Here is a 21,240-nt window from a genome sequence, read left to right on the forward strand (position 1 = left end):
CATCACTGGAAGTGGACGAAACTGTATACGTCGCGCGCCAAGGGGTCAAAAGTAAAACAAAGGATAAGTATAAACGATATCAAATCGCAAGAGATAACACAAAAACCTTCCAAGATCAGAATGGAAGAACGATACATAAAACAAAAATAAGACGTCAAAGAAAATGACGTCTCGAAACCCAAAGTAGTACTCACATATTTCTCTATTCCAGATTAGCCCTTGATGTTACAGCAGAAGTGACGATAACAGACCTCTCACGACATGATGGAATAATAGCATTTAGCGAGAGAGAAGCGAAGATTATCACATCTCAACATTTCCATCTCCACATCGTGGATTTGGAAAAGTTCGAAAATAGTTTCACCAACCTCCAGTATACGTTACACCAGTTCGAACGACAAAATTTCACGAAACCATACCTTAAAACATTGGACATTAGGATGAAACAAATTTCCGACAATTACAAACAGTTGAAACCCATACACCGACAGAAACGAGGACTCTTAAACCCATTAGGAACGTTTATCAAATCATTGACCGGCAATTTAGACGACGACGATTTACAATTAATCCGACAAACGATAGAAAATTCAAAAACCAAAACCAACACACTTATTGACAACAACAACCGACAAATCAGAATCAATCAGGAATTCGAAGCTAAAATTAACAATTTAATTAGCCACGTAAATGAAAACCAAATTGAGGTTTTAAGAAGAATATCGAGAATTGCCAATAACGTAAACACAGAATATGAAAATCATTTAAAAGGAATAGTTCACGATCTATTTTTCAATCTAGATCTACTAAACAACCAACTAAGAGACATTTTTGAAATTGTACAACTATCGAAAATAGGGATTTTATCTAGGGCAATATTAAACAATAATGAAACAGAGTTTGTACTAGAAAAGTTAGAAGAACAAAATATTCACATTAACAATATTGACCAAATTTATGAATTTCTTAGTATAGAAACACATCATGAAAGTACAAAAATAATATTTGTGATCAAGATCCCAATATTTATGTCAGAAAAGTTCCAATATATTAGATTTGAAACATTACCAAGAAAAAACAGAATTATATCGACACCCTACAACTCAGCTGTTCTGAGTAAAACACTGACACTAGGAATAAATAACGAATGTACAATTGTTGAAAATTATAGAATTTGCCAAAGACAGGAGCTCACGAATTTAACAGGCGACGGTTGTATCGACAACGCATTAAGAGGAATCAACGCATCTTGCCCCTACGAGGAACATCGCATCGGAATGGACATTAAGCCTATCGACGACCACACGCTGATCGTGAGAAACGCTGATAAATCCGTTCTTCTGGATTCAAATTGCAACATCAAATCGAGACAGATAACGGGAACTCTACTGATCAAATATCCAAACTGCTCTGTTTCAATCAATGGAAGCAAATACGACGACAAGAGGACAATTAATCATCACGAGATCAGAACTATTTCAACAATTGGAGTGAACTTTCAGCCAACAGTAATCTTCAACCAACCTGATCTGCAACAAGTAAACCTGCTTAGAATTGAAAACCGAGACCACATCCATAAACTGCAAAGAGACCACATAACACTGCAACATACTACGATTGGATTCCTGATTCCACTCGCAGCCATGATCATAGGATTGGCAATCATGAGCCTGAAGAAACATATTGGAGTATACACCACACCACGAAATGTATCAACAGAGGTAAAACCCTATGCTAACACAAAAAGCATGACATCTTCCCTCTCCTCAGATCAAACCCAACAAGACAAATCACTAGAAAACCCAGCACAAACAACTTCAACGATACTCGCAGAAGTTCATCTATGCAACAATCAACAACAGCGGTTTCAATTCTAGCAGCCTCATCGAATTGTACCTCCGAAGAAAACAACTTAAGATTCGAGACGAATCTTCATTAGGGAGAGAGTAGTTAACACCCACATCCCCATGTACTACACGAACAGATCAACTAACCACCGAACAACAGCGGTGACCCACTTCCAATAGAGCTAACGCATCAGTTCTCCGGGCGACACATGAACAAACAGCGCATCATCATTGACGGCGCATCGACCTGAATATTTGCACCGTCAACATCATCGATACCAACGACCCATCGAAACATCGACCTATCGTTCGATACACAATCCTAAGGCTCAGCGCTTTGGCCAGGTCGAAGTCCACCACGATCGAGCTCACCGGAACCAAACTGGAGAATCAGCATAACCGTACGCCGCGTTAGGGAACTCAGCTCAGGCTAATTAGTAAGGAATAAAGTCAGTCATAATTCGATGTTCAAGTGAGGTAGTTCGTTTATAATTTTTTAAAAACCTTCCCAAAGGCCTAACTTCTTTAACTTATACTTCTAGGCGCCTTGGTAAGTATAACGATAATTAGTCACCCTTCATTACAAACTTAACGTTTCACTTCGTGCCCATCGTGCCCTCATCGAGTGGTTTTCATTCGGATCACGTTTTCCGTATGAATTTGTTATTGTTTCATCCATTTGATTGCCCAGCCATGTAATTATCGTTGAAAAAGATTTGAAATTTAACTTATAGGTTTAGAATCATTTTCATGATAGAATAAAACAATTACATGAAGTTTAGTTTTCATTTAAATTTTATTGTAAGATGCACAAACAAGCACAAATATTTGTTCAAGATGCGCATTCAACAGAGCATTCTTCATTTTATGGACCATCCAATAAATACAATTTCATGGTTGGTGCATGAATTTTTTTCAATTGAATTGAGAACTGAAATTGGTAAAACCTTTCGCAGGGTTTAATGGGTTGAGATCAAAAATGAAACTTCGTGTTTTTGCAGTGTGTTTTAGATTGTTGTCGTGCAGAAGATTAAAATCGTTGCGAAGTAAAGTTTGTCAAAGCGATTCCGTCATTTTTTTTTTGAGATTATGAATGTATAGACAAGCTGGCATAGTCCCAATAATTCGAACTAAATTTCCCACGGCGACTGAACTCAGACATTGTCTTCTTCGTGTAGTTTGAGGTTTATTTCATTTAGAATTTGACCGAACAAAATGTTCTATTTCGCCATCACTCGGAGATGAACTAAAAACTTGGTAAAAATATTTTTCTCGACAACTTTGAGGAAACATACAAGAAAAATTATCAAAATTACTCTGCTTTTCTGGTGAACTTTTGAGTTTGATACCCCATCAATTTCTGCACCGTGATATTGTCAACCGTATCTGCCTTCTTTTTCCACCAGCTTTCCAAATCAGGTGATTATTTCACACTTCTTCAATAGCGATGAACGGCATGATATAGAGATAAACGGCATGATCCGCAAATGTTTAAAGATGTATCTAAAAGGGCATTGCATCCCATTAACTTAAGTTTCTCAATCACTGACACGGTTAAGAAACGTTTTTTCAGATGATCTTACCGTTTTTCGGAAATGGTCTACAACACGAGAAAATTTGGTTGCGGTACATTGTGGTATACTGTTATCCACTCTATGAGGAAGATTGTTCGACTGATGAACGATGTTCTCTGAGTAACTTTATATACAATACAAATACATACAGGGTTTTCCAACGTTAAATTCCGAAAGTAAATTGAAATAAAACACACTTAGAATTCGAATTTCGATGAAACTTTTATTTCAAATTAAAGGTTGGTTTATGCCATTATGTGTGAAATACAACATCATTCAAATGTCCACCTAGGGCTTCCTCGCACACCTTGATCCGGAACAGGTAATTTTCGATGACTTTTCGGCACATATGGGGCGGTATCTCGGTCATAACTTCACGAATGTTGTCTTTCAAATGTTCAAGAGTTTGCGGAGAGTTGGCATAGACACGGTCTTTCGCATAACCCCACAAAAAAAAGTCTAGCGGGTTCAAATCGCATGATCTGGACGGCCAATTGGCATCAACAAAACGCGAAATTATCCATATCTTCAATTTGTGGCAAAAAAAATTGGTTAACATGCGGCCATAGCGCTCACCATTCACAGTTACCGTCTCGCCGTCCTCATTTTCAAAGAAATACGGCCCGATGACTCCACCAGACAATAATGCGCACCAAACAGTGACTTTTGGCGGATGCAATGGCCTCTCAACAATCACGTGTGGATTTTCTGAGCCCTACAGTAATGTAGACATCTCAGAGAACATTTTAGGCCAGATATTTTTTTCAATTTTTTCATGTTCCCATAGTGTACTACTCCCTTAAGATAAAAAAGATTTTTTAATATCGTTACGTTTTGTATTAGACCACCTGTTTTCGAATGTTTTCCAACGTAACATATATTTTTACCATGATGATGTATTTGGAAATGATGTTGGAAATTATAAGCAAATTCATAAAATTTCATGAACATGACGGTATAACACGATAAACATATTTAAAAGACAATAAATTAGAAATATGTTTTTTTAATATCTCGAGAATGGATGCATTTAGAAGGAGATTGCTAATAAGCTTTTTTTGTTTCAAATCACATTAGGATTCATAATTTCTGGCTGTAAATGATTGTTAACATACAAAATGTCGATGTTTCGAAAATTCATAAAAATTCGATGTTCCAAAAAGCTCGTCAAAAATAGTTTTACCGTCTTGGACTTATTGTTAAAATTTTCTATATGACTTCTATTTTATATGAAAAAATTACAAAAACTATTTCAAAATACTTATTTTAGATGTTCCAAATAAAAGTTTTTTTTTTCTAAATAAAACTCATTTTTTTCTCAGTGTATATTTTTTTCACGTTTAAATATCAATACTCTAATACTCTAAATCTTTCTAAGACACTATTTCGGTACGACTCATAGTTTTTGAGATATAAACATATATATCTTGCAGAAACTTGACGTAGGGCTTTGAGGACAATTGCTTTTGAATTGAGTTTTTCGAACAGCTCAGAAATCCGTTAGTTTATCTCTTTAATGTTCCAAATGATGGCCCTAGAAAACCCGTTTGTCATAAGAACTAAACTGAACTGAACCTTAAACGAATAACTCACCGTTTGAAAGAATTCCGAACCATTAATTATTTATAATTTATATTTCCAATAGTAAACTGTTGAAAAACAATCTGACAGATATTAACACTAACATGAGAAACTCGACATTCTTTGGTATTTTTGTCTCGATTTTCATAGATGTACAAAAATCCCCAATTAATGAAACCGTCCCTACAGAATTATTAATCGATCGGTCGACTTAAAGGAGCACTTCAACCAATATTGTACCAGAAGTTCAAAATGATTTGCAAATCCACGAAATAAACGATTCGTAACTTTCGTTTTCATGCGTTTGTAGGTACGGGAATTGCAAGGAGTGATGACACTCACACGTATACATACGCATTCCCACTACCGCCCGATCTGAACCGATCGACATGAACATTGGGTTTTTGGAGCCAAGGAAGGTTTTCGTGATAGCTTGAAACCCCTCCCCCCTCTCTGAGGGGGGCTGCCATACAAATGAAACATAAATTTCTGCATTGCTCGAGAATTAATCAATAAAATGAAACCAAATATGCAATGTGGAGGTTTTAGGGTGCAATAAATATTTCTATGGTGGTTAGACGCACCTCTCCCTTCTCTAAGGGGGGCTGCGATACAAATGAAACACAAATTGCTGAATTACTCGACAGTTAATCAAGCAAATGAAACCAAATTAGGCATATGGAGGTTTCAGGGTGCAATAAATGTTTCTATGGTGGTTAAACACTTCTCCCCCCTCTCCAAGGGGGGCTGCCATACAAATGAAACACAAATTTCTGCATTACTCGAGAATTAATCAAGCAAATGAAACCAAATCAGGCATATGAAGGTTCTAGGTTGCAATAAATGTTTCTATGGTAGTTATACACCCCACCCCCCTCTCTAAGGGGGGGCTGCCATACAAACGAAACACAAATTTTTGCATTACTCGAGAATTGATCAAGCAAATGAAACCAAATTAGGCATATGGTGGTTTTGGGGTGCAATACATGTTTCTATGGTAGTTAGACTCTCCTCCCCCCTTTCTAAGGGGAGCTGCCATTCAAATGGAACACAAATTTCTGCATTACTCGAGAATTAATCAAGCAAATGAAACCAAATCAGGCATATGGAGGTTCTAGGTTGCAATAAATTTTTCTATGGTAGTTAGACACTCCACCCTCCTCTCTAAGAAGGGGGGGGGTTGGTTGCTGCCATACAAATGAAACAAAAAATTTTGCATTACTCGAGAATTAATCAAGCAAATGAAACCAAATTAGGTATATAGAGGTTTTAGGGTGGAATACATGTTTCTATAATGGTTAGACACTCCTCCCCCTTTTCTAAGGGGGCTGCCATACAAATGGAACACGAATTTAAATTCCCACATGTTCTTTAATTACATAGTGACAAGCGTTGTTAGTCCATTTGATGTTTGCGCTAACGAAATATCTTTATCTTCTATCTATACCAATAAAAATGGATTGCCGAATGTTGATAAGAGCAAAACTCGAGGAAGGAATTGCCCGATTTAGGGCTGTCTTCATTCTATCATAGTTTCTGTATCAAACATTTATTCCATGTAACGGAGAAACATTAACACTTAACATAACAAGTGGTTGTTGAGTGGTTGAAGAATCTTGAACGTGAATTGTGTCAGAAAATAATCTGATGTTATAATGATGAGTTTTGGTAGAAGTACTAGGTAAACGGTAAATTCAACAGGGTCGATTAGAAGATCCATCAATGAACAGTTCTGCGATTTGACCCATGAACTTGCGCTTAGTAAAAACGTGAATGTTTGAAGGTATTGATAACAAAAACAAATTTTGGGCGGGACGAAGTTTGCCGGGTCAGCTAGTTATTAATAAAAACAAAAAAGTAATCTACAAAGAGCAGCTTGATGTAAACTTTCGTCTGCATCAAATAAGGTTCTCTTTCTTAACGAGTAATTTTTTGGGGTGTTTTTTTACGTGAATGTTATACCATCACTTGTCTTCCAGTTTATCGAATCAGCGGTGAAGCTTTCTCATTTTTACTCCAGAAATATTGATTAAAATAAAATACTAATCAAGTCGGGTAAGACGGACACTACATCGACAGAAGACAAACATTTTGTTTTTAAAATAATTTGATTATCTCCTCCTTCTTTCTCTAACAGATGCCCACTAACTACGTTTGCAACTACAACCAGATACCATGGACGAATCAGCAGAACGGTTCTTAAAACGTAATCCGAGTTTGTCATTTCGAATGCCGGAAGCTATTATAGACATGAAAAAAAAATTCAAGCCCTTCTAGGTGATTTTAGTCTAGCATTTTTGTTCGATCATTTTTAGGTCCTATTTGAAGACCTCCAAAGCTTATCGAGCACATAAACTTGAATTTTCAGTTAGTGTCCACACCAGATGTCCGTCTTTCCCGAGATAATCTAATCTTTTAAATGTAGCCGGACAGATTCATTTTTCAAAATTTCTGCATCAAAGACAAAATTTATTATTAACAGAGACATAGACCATCAATCTCTGGTGAGATAGCTATATATTTTTTTATGAAATTCTCGATAAAAAGCGGCATTGGGATTTCAGTGTCGAGATATACTTCTCAGTGTATTTCGAGGCTCTAGTCTTCTTTCGGCACTTTATTCTGAATCTTTTCGATGTTTTGCAGATGTACTGGTGGCAACAGTTGAACTCTTTCGCGGCGTCCTATTGACCCTTGTGAATTTTGTTGTCAAAGGCACGAGAAAGAGAACGAAGTTCTTTTGCTGGGGTTCCACTACCTTGCTTGCAAGTAGTTGTTGGAGATCTTAGGATATGGTCAACAGTCGAAGCCGTAATATTTTCGCTTCTAAAATGTTATACCGTATACATTTTGTTGAGATTCCTGTGCAGTTCGTAGAACTGTACAATGCATTCGCGAAATACTTGTTTCGACGACATTTTGAGCAAAACTGAGCAAACACAAAAAAAACAATCTAGCAGAAAGAGGAGACAGATACTTATCACATAGACACTCCTATTTATCTCTGAGCTCGTTTGTTATTATGCATAGAAATTCATTTAAAAATTTTCGTTGCCACCCGTTAGCATACCTTTTCACTGTCAAGTGACACTATGGCTTCATCTAAATAGAATGTTACGAGAACTTGTTTTCGATTTCAAAAGTAGTGAAAAGCGATCTGCATGTTGGCGTACAAATTCGAGTTTGTTCCTTTGTATGTACTTGTTTCTCTCGATAAAGTTAAAGAAAATTTATTTATTAACAAACGTAATGTTAATAAATAAATTGTTTATGTGTTAAGTAATGTTTTTAGTTTCTATCGGAGTGAACTTCGTCTTCGATTCCAGATTCCAAAACATTCAGACAGTATCCCATCCCATTTCTTTGAATTGATTCGTAATGAAAGAAATAACTCAAAACGCTGTAGTTATTTTATTTCATTATATCAATGTATTTAAATTTAAGAAGGGTTTGTTTTATTATTGTGCACACTATGTTATCTAATGTATAGCACAATTTCATTAAACACTATTGATTTTTCTTTATCATAAGTTTCCTATGCTCATTTGCCTTTATAATCTGTTTAATGGACCAAGACAACATATAAAAACAGGCAAATATGAACAAGAAAATAAGCACGAAAACATCTAATAGCAAATATTGATACCAAGACACCTTGATTGCTGCCGATTTTAAATGTGCCGCACCACGATGCCGTATTACGTATTCGATCCAAAATACTGCTTCCTCCAGCGGATCCGTTGGGTTGTCCCGAAACAGACCTGAAAGATGATTTACATTCTGCTGGAAGCTAGTGTTGTTCACGATTTGCAGAATAGTCTCCAACAAAGAATCGCTGGTAATGTTATCCTTTGCAAGCGTGATCGCAACACCCGCTTGCTGTAGTTTGAAAGCATTCCGATGCTGGTCACCATAGATGGGCACAATCAGCATAGGCTTGGCCCAATTAATAGCTTCCTGGGCACCGAATATTCCGCCATGGTTGATAAACAGTTTGATTTTTGGATGAGCAAGTACATCATTTTGAGGCAACCAATTATCCAAATGCACATTCTCTGGAAGATCCGAAATAGGAGCACCATCCCACTTCCAGAGGAAATTGTACTGGGGCAGATTGCGGAAGGTCCGTAGGAATGCTTCTACTGTAATCTGCGGTAGAGCTGTGCTACGCAGGAATGTCCCAAAGTTGATATATATCACCCCGTCTGAGGATGAGTTAAGGAATTGCTATGGCGGAAAAGAAATATAAATTTATAAAAAATAATTACATCTAATCGGTCTATGATATTTGATAGTTCATTGGATGACATTTGTTGTGGAAGTACATACACCCACCTTAATTGACGAAGGAAGTTTCTTTGGTTTCCGAATGTGAGCTCCAGCAATATCAACCATACCGGCCATTTTGGGTCTAGGTTCGGTAAAAACAATGTGGTTATTAGACAGAACCACACTTATATTCAGTTCCAATTCTTGCACCGATGGTAATTTGGCGCGATCATATTTGTTATCAGCAAAGAATTCTCTGGCCAGTGCATCTTGTTCGCTTATGTAGTCAAACCAACGATGAGACCAATCGTACGCCGCTAGGAAGAAATTGTATAATCTTTCCCTGTAATTCATATCGTCATTCATGGATACGAAATGGTGAGGCACAAACGAAAGTGGAGTCATCATTCCAAATAACCCATCAATGTAATCAGTGTATCCAAGCGTATCTGAAAAAAGCACGCATACTTTATATTATAAACAAACTTCTTCCTAGATTACTTATCATACTGATTGTGACAATTGGGGCATTGTATTTGTGACCGAACATCAAGAATGCTTCCTGGACGAACTGTTCGGCGATGATCAAGTCATACTTCAATTCATTCTGTTTCAGGAATTGCTTCACGTTATCACTGTGCAAGGCATGTTCGGTTGTTGCCAAACCAAGCCATCGGAGAACAACAATATTGTAGACTGGATGTTGGAACGAATCCGAGTGGAAATAAGATTGCATATGATCATCCTTGAACTCGAACGTCGGATGGATCAAAACTTCCCGGTAGCGATTCTTGTCCACAATGACATCCAATTTATAGTTGGTAATAGCGGTGATTTCGTGTCCCCGATTGATGAGTTCACCAATTATGTGTTGAAACAACAACCAATGGCTTTTTACGGGGAAAGAGGTAACGAACAATATTTTGGCTCCATCACAGTGAGCTAATATCATGAATACAATACTGAACGGTATCAAAGTAGTTTCCAAAATCCTCTGAAATAAGATGGAATCTGAATTGTTTTATACAGATAATGTACCAGTCAAAATAAATACCATTTCGATTAGAATACTACGCGATCATAGTATGAAGACTACTTTATTAGCAGATCCAACGAAACTGAGCTAACAAATGGTTTGAACAATGGTATGTTGGAAGAAAAAAAAAAAAAAGAACAAATACCAATGTGTTTCTATTGGCTCTTCGGTATTCATCCTTTTTTGTGATGCTGCGTTTAGGTCTGTGGTAATCAGTGCAAAATCAAGGTTTACAGAGTTTTTCATTCTTGAGATAAAAAGAGAGATAAAAAGAGATTTCATTCTTGAGATAAAAAAAATTAAGTTCCAGTTTTATCGTTTCATTCATTTAAGTTTTTACCATAAGTCAACCGTAACTAATTTGGTGAAAGTATTTTCTCCAGAGTCACAGTTTGAATTATCGACCTAACGTTCAAATCCATAAGCTTGGCATCTGTTAGCACGTTGACTGCCACGTCAGTCACCAGTGACTAACACCGAGTTTTCGCTTAGGCTGCGTCAGTCACCGGTGACTGACAGTATAACTTATGATAATAAAGGTAACTAGAGGTAGATAAGCTTATAAGCATTCCGCTTCGAACAAAAATACCTTCCACTATGACAAGAAACGTTGGCCCTAATACGTTTCGAAATTTTCCATAGAAACACTATAAAACGTGTTAAAATGTGGGGGGCAGAGTTGCCACACATACAGAATATTTTGTATTTTACAGATTTCAGATACATAATCTGTATATACAGAAATACTGATTTTCAGCAAAGATATAAAATTTACAGATTTTTTTTTATTTAATTTTGTTTTGGTTTGACAAAATGCTGAACGCGATGAACGCAACGTAACGAGATGGCATTTGTGGTGGCAGTTGTTAAGGAAAATCTTGAGCGATATGGGAAGCTTTAACTATTCTTTTCGTTTTGAATTAAGTATGACCATAATCAATCCGCTAATCGTACACCCAAACTATCGTTGGCAGAAAACATTTCATCTTTGGCAGAAATGATGCCATTTCGTGTGCTGAAGAGTCAAATGCGCAAATAATGAGCTGTTTTAGAAGCTTAAAAATGGTTTGTATGTATGCGAGCAGATATCTCTTTCTGTTTTCTTTTCTTATTTCATTTAGGATTGTGCCAAAACAAAAGTCCATACGACGTCAATGGGGATCGAACCAAGGCCGGCTGGAATGCAAAGATATTTCACACGACCACGCTATCCATATAGCTGTTAGCGCTGTTATATTGAAGCGTGATAATATTATACCTCATCATTAAATGAAGTTGGAAAGTGTTTTCTAAGAGGATAAAGAAGAACATAAACGAGAATATAATTTTCTCTGTCTGGGCCGTGTATTTTACAAACTATACGGAAAGCTTTCATATGCTTTCATTTAAATGCCTCCTGTTTCGCTCGCTCATATTGGCTCTAGCATATATATTAAACAAATGATATACATGTAATGGGGAGTAGAACATTTTCTGTTATTTTTCAGCTCATTTAATGTAATAAATCGGGATGCCATAACTTGTGCTAAAAATTAACTTTGGGTGTATACGAGGGTCACTATTTATATTTCGGGAATAGGAACAAAAACAAATAGTTAAGCTGCGAATATATTTTTATTGTTTTTCAAAGTACTCGCCACGATGATCGATACACTTTTGCATGCGCTTAAACCAATTTTCAAAGCATTTATTCCAATCGACACTAGCCTTTTTTTTGAGTGATTGTCAAATTATGTGGGATCCAACGTGAACATAATTTTCGCACAACTAAGTGTTCATGTAAAATCGCATATATGCTGGTGGAACTAATGCTTAGGGATGCCTCAATCTCACAATAGGTTACATGACGATCTTGCTTAATCATTTCGTGCACAGCATCGATGTTTTCTGGCACTACAGTCGATTTTGGACGACCTTCACGAAACTCGTCGAAACTTCAGCGAATTACGAACACGATTGAATTCACTATACCAGCGATACACAGTGGTTTTTGATGGAGCTTCATGGCCAAAAGTCAAATTAAGTTGATTGACGCACTCTTGTTGTGATAATCCACGTCGAAGGTCGTAAAAAATCATCGCACGAAAATGTTCACGATTCAGTTCCATTTTTTTGCCGAGACCAAACTTTCAACTAAATATGAAATAAACAAATAGCGTCCGTATGACAAAATGTTCTGAGTACGTATATCGTCAAAAATATCAAACTTTACGATGGAACCGTCAGATGGACTCACATGACATCAGTGTTGCCAATTCCCGAAATATAAATAGTGACCCTCGTATTGACTCACTTGAACGATCCTATGATAAAACCGATCATGCTGTTTCTAAACATTGTTCTACTGCTAATCAATAACGTCAATTGCACTTTTCAATCAGAATAGAAATATAACTTGGGTAACTTATGTTTGTGAAGCTACGTGCAACGATTCGCTGATCCGGTTATCGAAACTGCGGGCTTGATAAACCCTCAAAATTTCGTCAAGCTGCCAAACCTTAATGATTTGATGCGTCAATTTCCTCAATTCGTTGAAGCAGGTCATAGACAAGGCTTGGATAACGAATTCAGGCTACTCGAGAGGAATCGTATGTGGGAAAAATTGATTGTATAACATAATCCAAGCTATGTCAAAAGGCGTGATGAGAAATTTTTGTATCCATTGTTAGGGTCGTTGGTAACACACTTTTTGACAATATTCATCCGCTTGTGTTGACCGAATATTTTCGCTTTGTAATGCCAACAAAACAAAGTCCGGAAATCGCTTGGCACTCACAATTATGGACTCTATTTTGAAGACGAAGAACTGTGTATCAGCTCAAGGCTGAGCTTCATGGATGAAATTAACGAACAATTTGAAGGCAAAGTTCAACTAAACAATTCAGAGGATCGCGAGGAAACCTTCTTATGATTTATTTTGTTGTATTGATGCCACTTTAACAACTTATAAAAGAAAACTAAAAAATCCAAATTGAAAATAAACATTTATTTTATTTTTTTTTCCTTAATTTTTGGATACAGATTTTCTATACAGAAAATTTTACTGAATTAAATGTGGCAACCCTGGTGGTGGTGTATATAAGACTACACTGCAGGTAATGCTGTTGATGGGAACTTGTTTGGTTATAAGAAAACTATTAGTGAGGTTTGCGTGTGTAGAAGCCTCAACCGTCTCTAGCTCACAGTCCGGCCTTAACCTTACAGTCTGTCAGTTTTATCATTTCCGAGAATTCTAGGATGACCTGAAATCAAGCAACAGAAGACATCTCGCTCCCTCATTGAGAAAAAATTGTAGAAAAAAGCCAAAGACAAAGGTGAAAGCGGATTTCGACTTTTACAAACATCTTGCTGAATTGCCGAATATAAACACTGTGTTCGCGCGCAACCGTACATAATTTTCGGATACTTAACGGAAAAACAGATTTGAATTTGAAACACAGAACATAACGCAAATAGATATATTTTATCGACGAACAATTACTGATGGTTTATTTCTGAGTCTGATTCTGGTCTATTGCTGCACACAATCCTGTTCACAATCAGCTGTTCTATCACATAAGAATAGAGCGATCAAAGCAATATCTGGAAAAGCTCTATTCTCCCAAGAGAAATGATCCCTCTTTGTATGTTGTGTGAAACAGACCAAGCGTTGTTGTGTTAGTAAAGAAACACACAATATCGCTGGGACGTTGTGGACTACGTTTGGGATGTTCAAATCATTCCGGCACGAACACACTGGTTTTGGGTTAAATGAGGGTTAAGGGTGGAAGTTCTGGAAGAGTGTGGGCTTCCGTTTCAAGAATGGAACCGGATGAGGATAAGGATGAACAAATATGTGTACATGACTGGTAATTTTGTAGCGAATCAATCCGTTGGCAATGAAACCGTCAATGAAAGCCATAATGAGGAGTGTATCGAAAAGTAATCTCAAACTTTTGATACGTTATTACTCACAATCGAGTGAATATTTTCTTGACGTGTATTCCAAAATCCTCTGAAGTCCGTTCAACGGTAGCACTCCGACGGAGCACACTGCCGTATTGAAAGGGTTAACGTTCGAAATCCATGCGAAAGCGAAGTCTAAGTTGATACTTAACTTCATATTTCTCTTCTGCTTTATATCCACACACTCATGCAAGCTCTGTACTGTACAATTTATTTTGTGCATATTGTGAGAATGCATTCAGAGGCTAACAATATTGTACTTCCGTTCAGCACGATAGCAAAACAGGAACTGGGGAATTAGGCCACATCTTGTCTATTCCTGTCTTATATACAAAGATGCCTGATGGTAGCTTTGGTTGTTTTCACAATGTAATGGATAGTGGAAGTGGGGGTAAAGTTCTCACCCTACGAATATGCCCATATCGTGCGTCCACATACTATCATAATCCCCATTTTTGAAGAATATTAACTAACTTAATGTTGATCAAAATAGCAAACGGTTTTTACAATAAAAAAGAAAAATAGTACATTTTTTATAAGAAAAAAGTTGTAAAATCGAACAATTTTTGTGTGGAGTTAAACTAGTAATGTTGTGTGGGCGCTAGAATGCTCAGCAGGCTAGTGAAATCACTTGATGTGTGACGTATTAAAGAAGGGGCTAATCACACTTGATATTTACTGAATTTCAAGTCAGCTTAGTTTGAATTTAGAGGAGAACATGACCTCAGGTTTACTCACTCAACCAACCGTAAAGTTTTTAAATTGCTAAGAATGTTGTATGAATAAAAAAAAACTAGAGATCGAATTTTTGAAGGAATTTGGCTCTAGTGGTCTGAGGCAGTGTTGCCACATTTTTATCAGTACCAGAGGGGTTAAAAATCATTCTCATCTGTACTTTTTCTTCAAAAAATCTGTACCATTAAAAATATTCGTTGTAGAGAAAAATCTATTTTATTAGCATAAAAAAAACTCATTTATCTACTACAAATACTACATTTACATTTGCAAATCACTCGTGTGATGATGCTTTTACATGGATTTTCTGAAAATTAGGCGATTCTGCGGCGTAAAAGTCGTCACATGCCCTAATATTGTTCGAATGTAATAAATTTCATACGCGGAGAAAATCTGTACCAAAAATAGCGTAAAAAACTGTACTTTTCCAGATAAATCTGTACGTGTGGCAACACTGGTCTGAGGTATCACTTTATTCTGGAAAAGGGGTCTCTTGTCCAAAACTGTTTCAGAATATCTGGCTTAAACCATGGCCACATGTTTCGGTGCGTTATGTTTTCCGTCAAAAATGAAAGCCGGCCGGCGTGAAAATATTCATCCGTTGATTCCGTTGGGTTCACTCGGATCTTGTAGTCAGAATAAATGAATGAAGTAGCTGCGCACGCATAGTTTTCCAACAAGCTTTTCCGACTCGCATATCCCCCAGCATAAGTTCATTCCGATCTTCAGTTCGAGCTGATCGGTCGGGCTGAGCGGACATTATCCAGACAAACCTTCCACGCCGTTCCGTGCTCTCGTGTATATCACCCACAGTTGGATCTGTCTGTGTGCGCTTATAGTGATTTCGGTGTGTCGTTGATCCTTTTTCTGATTGTGATTGTTTGGTACGGTTGCACGCTTTACGCGTGGCTCTTCAGGCCATCTCTTTCACATATGTCACGCACTGGTTTAAGTGAGCAGTTCGAGGGGAGCGTCACGCACGATTGCACCGTACCAAGAAGTGTGTACTAACATAGAGTAGGATACACAGTGAGAAATTTCCAAATTTACCACAACAATTAAACAAAATTAATTGTTGATGCGCGCACGAGTTTTTAATATCGTTCACGTAAATTTTTGCAACACGGTCAATGATTAAAAAAACATACCTAATTACTCACAGTGTCCAAAAGTGTGTTCTTGCCCATCCCACCCTCGCCGTGAATGGCGGCAAGAAAAGCAGCAACTCAAGGTTTGAAACGCCGAAAGTATACACACATGACTCCATCATCACCGGGTTTTTATGAATCAGAAAAACGAAGAAAATAAACATCATCAGAGAGCAGCCAACGGTAGCCTGGCTTCGGGAGGAGGGGAAAGCGTAATATCATCTTTATATACGCACTCTTCGTGTTGTCGGTACCGGGGGAAAAGCGGTCCATCAGTCCGCCAGACGACGGCAAGCGCAATACACTTAAGCAGTGGAAATCTGCGGTGGCCCTTCGAAAGGGCGAATAAGATGGTGCGTTTTCTGTGAATTTGTTGGTGTGCTTGTTTAAAGCGGTGAATAGGAGTGGTTTTCGGCAAAATTTAGTGCAGTTTTCGCCGATGGATGGGTCGACCTAAGTTTGCTTAAAGGAAGTTGATAGCAAAACTGATTCCCGTGGAAGCTGTATTCCTAGAAGTGTGAATAAAAGATGGGGAAAATTATAGCAGAAGAAGAAGCAAATTGGAAGAGCACTTCACGAAAATAGATTTTCAAGGCGACAGAGCAAGTACCGTGTGATGTTGATGATTCATATGTGGAACAGGAAGATAGATGCGAAATTAAGTCAGTGCATGTAAGAAGTGTTACTGGGGGGAAGTGCGAGGAGATGTTGTTACGGTTCGTAATTTCAATTGGACTTGTCATTAATCTCGACAGAGATGACTGCCCGAGAAGTGCTGTGATATTTTGCGTTAAAATTTGATCTAATCTGACCATTATCACGGAGCAGTAGTGCTGCAGTGTGAAGTGTATATTACAGGATAAACAGGAAAACAGTTGTTAGTAATAGATGTGAAAATTTAATCTAAAAGTGGTCGGACATAATAAATAAAATTCTTCACAAAAAAATTGTGTAATGCAAGTTTATCTATCGAGACGTTTTATCTTGAATATGTTACACTCGGAAAACTCAATTTGTACTATCGAACAACAGCAAACTAGCTCGAGACATATGAATCTTTTGAATCTGTTTGAACAGTAATTGAAGGATTGAAAATCAAAACATAATATATGTGAAATTTGTGGCTAGGAATGATCAAACATAAGAACCAAATCTTCAATATTGTACAATATTTACAATATTGTAAATTGTGCGATGCTTTTGGAGTAATTGTCGTCTAATTATGTGTCTTCAGAAGAACGCATGTGACCTACAGATACTCTGATCATTGGTATATGCGGTCCAGTCCCTTAGCTCATGCAAACAGTGCTCAAATTAAAGAGAACAGGCTTCAGAGTGAGTTCATTTATTCGCGGGTTTTACATTCTAATGAAACTTTCTGTATATTATACGAAACGTATTCACTCACAAACAGGTGCAAAAGAGCGAGGTTTAAAGGTTGTGCCAGCAAGGTAATCAGTTAACGCTCTTGGTGGTGTAGTGGTAAGGGTGAATGGTATGTGTCTCTTTTGATACCACTTTTACCACTTGATACCAGTTTTGATACCACTATACCCTGTGTCTCTTTTGATACCACTTTTATGAAAACGAATGAAACTTTCAATTGAATAGCTGGCCTTTTGCATGCGAAATGGAACACTTTGACGATGATCATGAATAACTATGGTTCATTCGAGCAGTAAATCGTCGATGAAAGCTTCCACTTCCCGAATCGAAAGAAAACAACTGCAGAAATGAATGAAACAGAAGACTCGATGTTTTAGTATGAGTACAGGATATACCGATTTCACTTCTCCCCGAATAGACTAAAATGAAACAATCGAATGTCCAATTCAAAAAATCATTTTCAGCTAGAATAAGCTAGTTTTTTGTTTTTGTTTTGTTTTTTGTTTAAATATTATCCAATTTGAATGGATTCTTGCACCATTTAAGGTGAAGGTGGAAGCTAGCCATTGTAGTAGTATAGGTAAACCCACGTGTAAAAATGTTGTAATAGTGTTTGTGAGGGAAGAGCAAAGCACACGTAAATAGATCAATTCACTTATCAGACTGCGTGGCGCTTCATTGACACGAGTCTTTGAATATATTTGAAAAAAAAAATAACCATTCAATACTAAAGTAAAATTTATGAACGATATGTTCCGATGAACAATTATACATATTATAGAAGGTGCATTTGCAACTGAAGCGTAACATGAGCATTTTTTTTTGAAACATGGGGCTCTTTTGGTATTAACAAGTTCTTCCGCATAATAACTCCATGTTGATAATTCCTCAATATTTTCCTTCGTTGATCGTATTTTTTTCACATATTCAGGTTGGAGAGCCTTAACCCTTGTCTTCGTTGACCGAGGCATTTTGATTGAATGTAATACTTTTCCGTTCACTGTTTTTGAAAGCATAGGCGGCCGTGCCAGTGTTCCAAGCTCTGCAATATAATTTTCTTACCCAATGTTAAAGTTGCTAAAACTTACGTTATAGGCCCATCAAACGTAAAAATAAAAATTGTATTGATATCAACACAATTTTATTCTATTGATTTCCATGACATGAAACGCTGTGACTCAGAAATAACATTTTAGTGAGTGGTTTTTATAGCTGTTTCGATGATGTTGTCTGGCATCAGTGTCGAAAAAATAACGATGCTTCCGCCAATACAATCAAAACCATTGCCGAAGATTGAAAAATGAAAATTTAACTTTCAGATCACTAACTCGAGTTTTCCGACGTTTCTCACTATACAGTGCGACAACAGATGAAAATTTAATATCTTGTGAGTAATCGATTAGAGTTTGGTTGATATTTCTTGATGGGAAGTGTGCGAAAACGATCATTTTCATCACACTATTTCGCAAAATTATTGATTTTCTGAAATGAGCGCCATTGTGGCAGCCATTTGTGGCTTGCTTCCACCTTCACCTTAACCGAAAATTTAGTTCGATTTTATGGTCTCACACCAAACATTCCAAGGTTATCTGATCAACTTGCCCATCTTGCTACGATATTAATTCAGTAGCACACTGATGTACGATAATACGGATGCACGGAGAGACTAAATATTTCCAAAGCTAATAGCACAATATCCAGAATCGCTCCTTAATCAGAACCAATTATGGTTCTCTTCCTAAAACTAATTTTGACCGTAGCATGGCATCTCACTTCTACAAAACCTCCTAAATTAGCACCTAATTCGATTGAAATGCACGTTATTTTCACGGTATACATACAATTTTGAAATCAGTAGGACGTATTCAATCTTGTATGTCAACGTATTACAAATTTATTCTTACATTATCATGCAAGGGACTTCCGAAAGTGAGGGCATCTTAGAGCTTTCAGGGTGCGGTCAATATGATCATTTATCAAATTAATACCTAAAAACGCTTTTTAATGACAAAAACCATGCACAATGAGCTTCTACAAGGTACGTTTTGTCTGAATGACTTGAATAAATCATTAGCTTTCAGAACCCTCCATCAGAAAAAGTTCCAAGAGGAAAATGGTTATAAATATTATTATATTATTCACTTTGAAAATGATTTTAAATCGGCATATCAACACGTACGATCTGAAGCTGAAATTGAAGGTATTGAGAACAAATAAGACAAACCCGGAACTATCGGGCTACGCCGAAAACATAACTCTAACCAAAGTACCATCCGGAGAATCCGTATGCGAGAAGGTTATCGTAATCTCCGTACCTGCAAGCAACCTGCTGAAGCAAAAGTTGGTGGCCAAAAGATGCGCTCGAAAGTTGGACAACAAGGTTTTCACGAAGTATAAACGATGTATGCTGATGGATGACGAAACGTACGTAAACATGAATTTTGAACAGCTCCCAGATCTGAAATCATATGAGGCCACTACCAAAGAAGATGTCCCCAACAAATTTAAGTTGGTTTTCGCTGATAAATTTGCCAAGATGTTTTTGATTTGGCAAGAGATCTTCAGCTGTGGCTCTTGTCACAAACAAGATAATGGACTCGAAAATGTATAGGTGACAATGGCTGCAGAAATGTCTGCTTCCGTTTATTAACTCCTAAGTCTACGATTTAATTTCCTCAAGAGTTGACCAATTGCAAATGCATTGTCTTGTAAACAAAATTTTTTGTACCGAAACGTTTAAAATGTTCAGGAACATATTTGGTGACTCAATATGTCGAAAACACGGATCTATGTATGGTATAACGTTTCTAAAGACAGCCGAGAAGAGCGATTTGCCATGTTAAGGACGGCCATCAACCTCTTCAACTGATGAAAACATCGACAAAACAAAGGGATTTGTGCTCGGAAATCGTCATTTATGTTTCGAAGAGCTGGCACATGAACCAAATATTCTCTTACAAGACCGTTCGTCATGTTTTGATTGATGTTTTGTGCTCAATTTTCATCGAAAATTCATAGCAATCAAGTGGCTTGAATGATCAAATTCTAATTTCAACCTCATAAAAGTTCGGCTGGAAAGTTCATAAGGTTGACGTCTAGATGGCGCCTCTTGCGAAAATCTACTTAATTATCACAAAGCACCATCTTTCAATGGATACGTGTCAAAATTTGACAGCAATCGATCGACTGGCTCGTGAGTTACAGCATTGAGAGAGAAGTAACTTTTGTTATTGTAAAAAAATGGAAAAATCACTAATCAATGAAAACGGCTTCGAATTGCTTCCACATCCACCGTATTCTCCAGATCTGGCCCCCAGCGATTATTTTCTGTTCGCAGACCTGAAGAGAATGCTCGCTGGCAAGAAATTTAAGACCGATGATGAAGAGTACTATAAAAATGGTGTCAGAAAATTGCAAGATCGCTATAATCGCTGTATCGCCCTCGAAGGCAATTATGTTGAATAATAAAATAGAATTTTGCAATCGATCAAAGGTGAAGCTAATGCTGACTTTTTTCCATTCGTGATGTTGTACATTCGGAATTGCTTCCGGAGGACCGAACGGTCAATAAATAGTATCTTGGCGCTATGAGGCATTTGTGTGAAAGCATTCGTCGCAAACGGCGAAATGTGGAAGGATTACATTTTGATTCTGCACCACATCGATCGAGCATTGAGAACGAATTTTTGACCAAAAATGGCATGAATGTGATTGAACAA

The 21,240-nt window shown here is 37.2% G+C and overlaps 2 protein-coding genes across 16 annotated transcripts in view; one reads left to right on the top strand and one right to left on the bottom strand.

Annotated features, from left to right (window-relative positions):
• Positions 1-8,394: 8,394 nt before the first annotated feature.
• On the bottom strand, positions 8,395-10,440 carry LOC129778150 (UDP-glucosyltransferase 2-like). The gene is made up of 4 exons (XM_055784885.1): positions 10,326-10,440; positions 9,782-10,265; positions 9,338-9,720; positions 8,395-9,229 (listed from the first exon to the last, which is right to left on the bottom strand). The coding sequence occupies exons 1-4, from the start codon at positions 10,326-10,328 to the stop codon at positions 8,510-8,512; spliced, it is 1,590 nt and encodes a 529-aa protein (XP_055640860.1). The 5' UTR covers positions 10,329-10,440; the 3' UTR covers positions 8,395-8,509.
• Positions 10,441-15,723: 5,283 nt separating this feature from the next.
• LOC129780606 (chondroitin sulfate proteoglycan 4) overlaps positions 15,724-21,240 on the top strand; it is a 44,437-nt gene continuing 38,920 nt past the window's right edge. For 3 of the 15 annotated variants that reach the window (XM_055789042.1, XM_055789049.1, XM_055789053.1), the window contains exon 1: positions 15,731-15,871. The gene's annotated coding sequence lies outside the window, so the exon portion shown is untranslated. The other 12 variants (XM_055789047.1, XM_055789052.1, XM_055789056.1 and 9 more) reach the window with 8 other exon arrangements.

The sequence above is a fragment of the Toxorhynchites rutilus genome, chromosome 3 (assembly GCF_029784135.1).
Source record: "Toxorhynchites rutilus septentrionalis strain SRP chromosome 3, ASM2978413v1, whole genome shotgun sequence".
NCBI classification, from domain to species: Eukaryota; Metazoa; Arthropoda; class Insecta; order Diptera; family Culicidae; genus Toxorhynchites; species Toxorhynchites rutilus.

Bases quoted from the DNA above. Each gene is read 5' to 3' on its own strand.
- LOC129778150 (XM_055784885.1), bottom strand. The intron at 9,721-9,781 runs GTATGATAAGTA...TGCTTTTTTCAG, and splicing joins TGCCCCAATTGTCACAATCA to ATACGCTTGGATACACTGAT. The intron at 9,230-9,337 runs GTGGGTGTATGT...TTTCCGCCATAG, and splicing joins AACTTCCTTCGTCAATTAAG to CAATTCCTTAACTCATCCTC.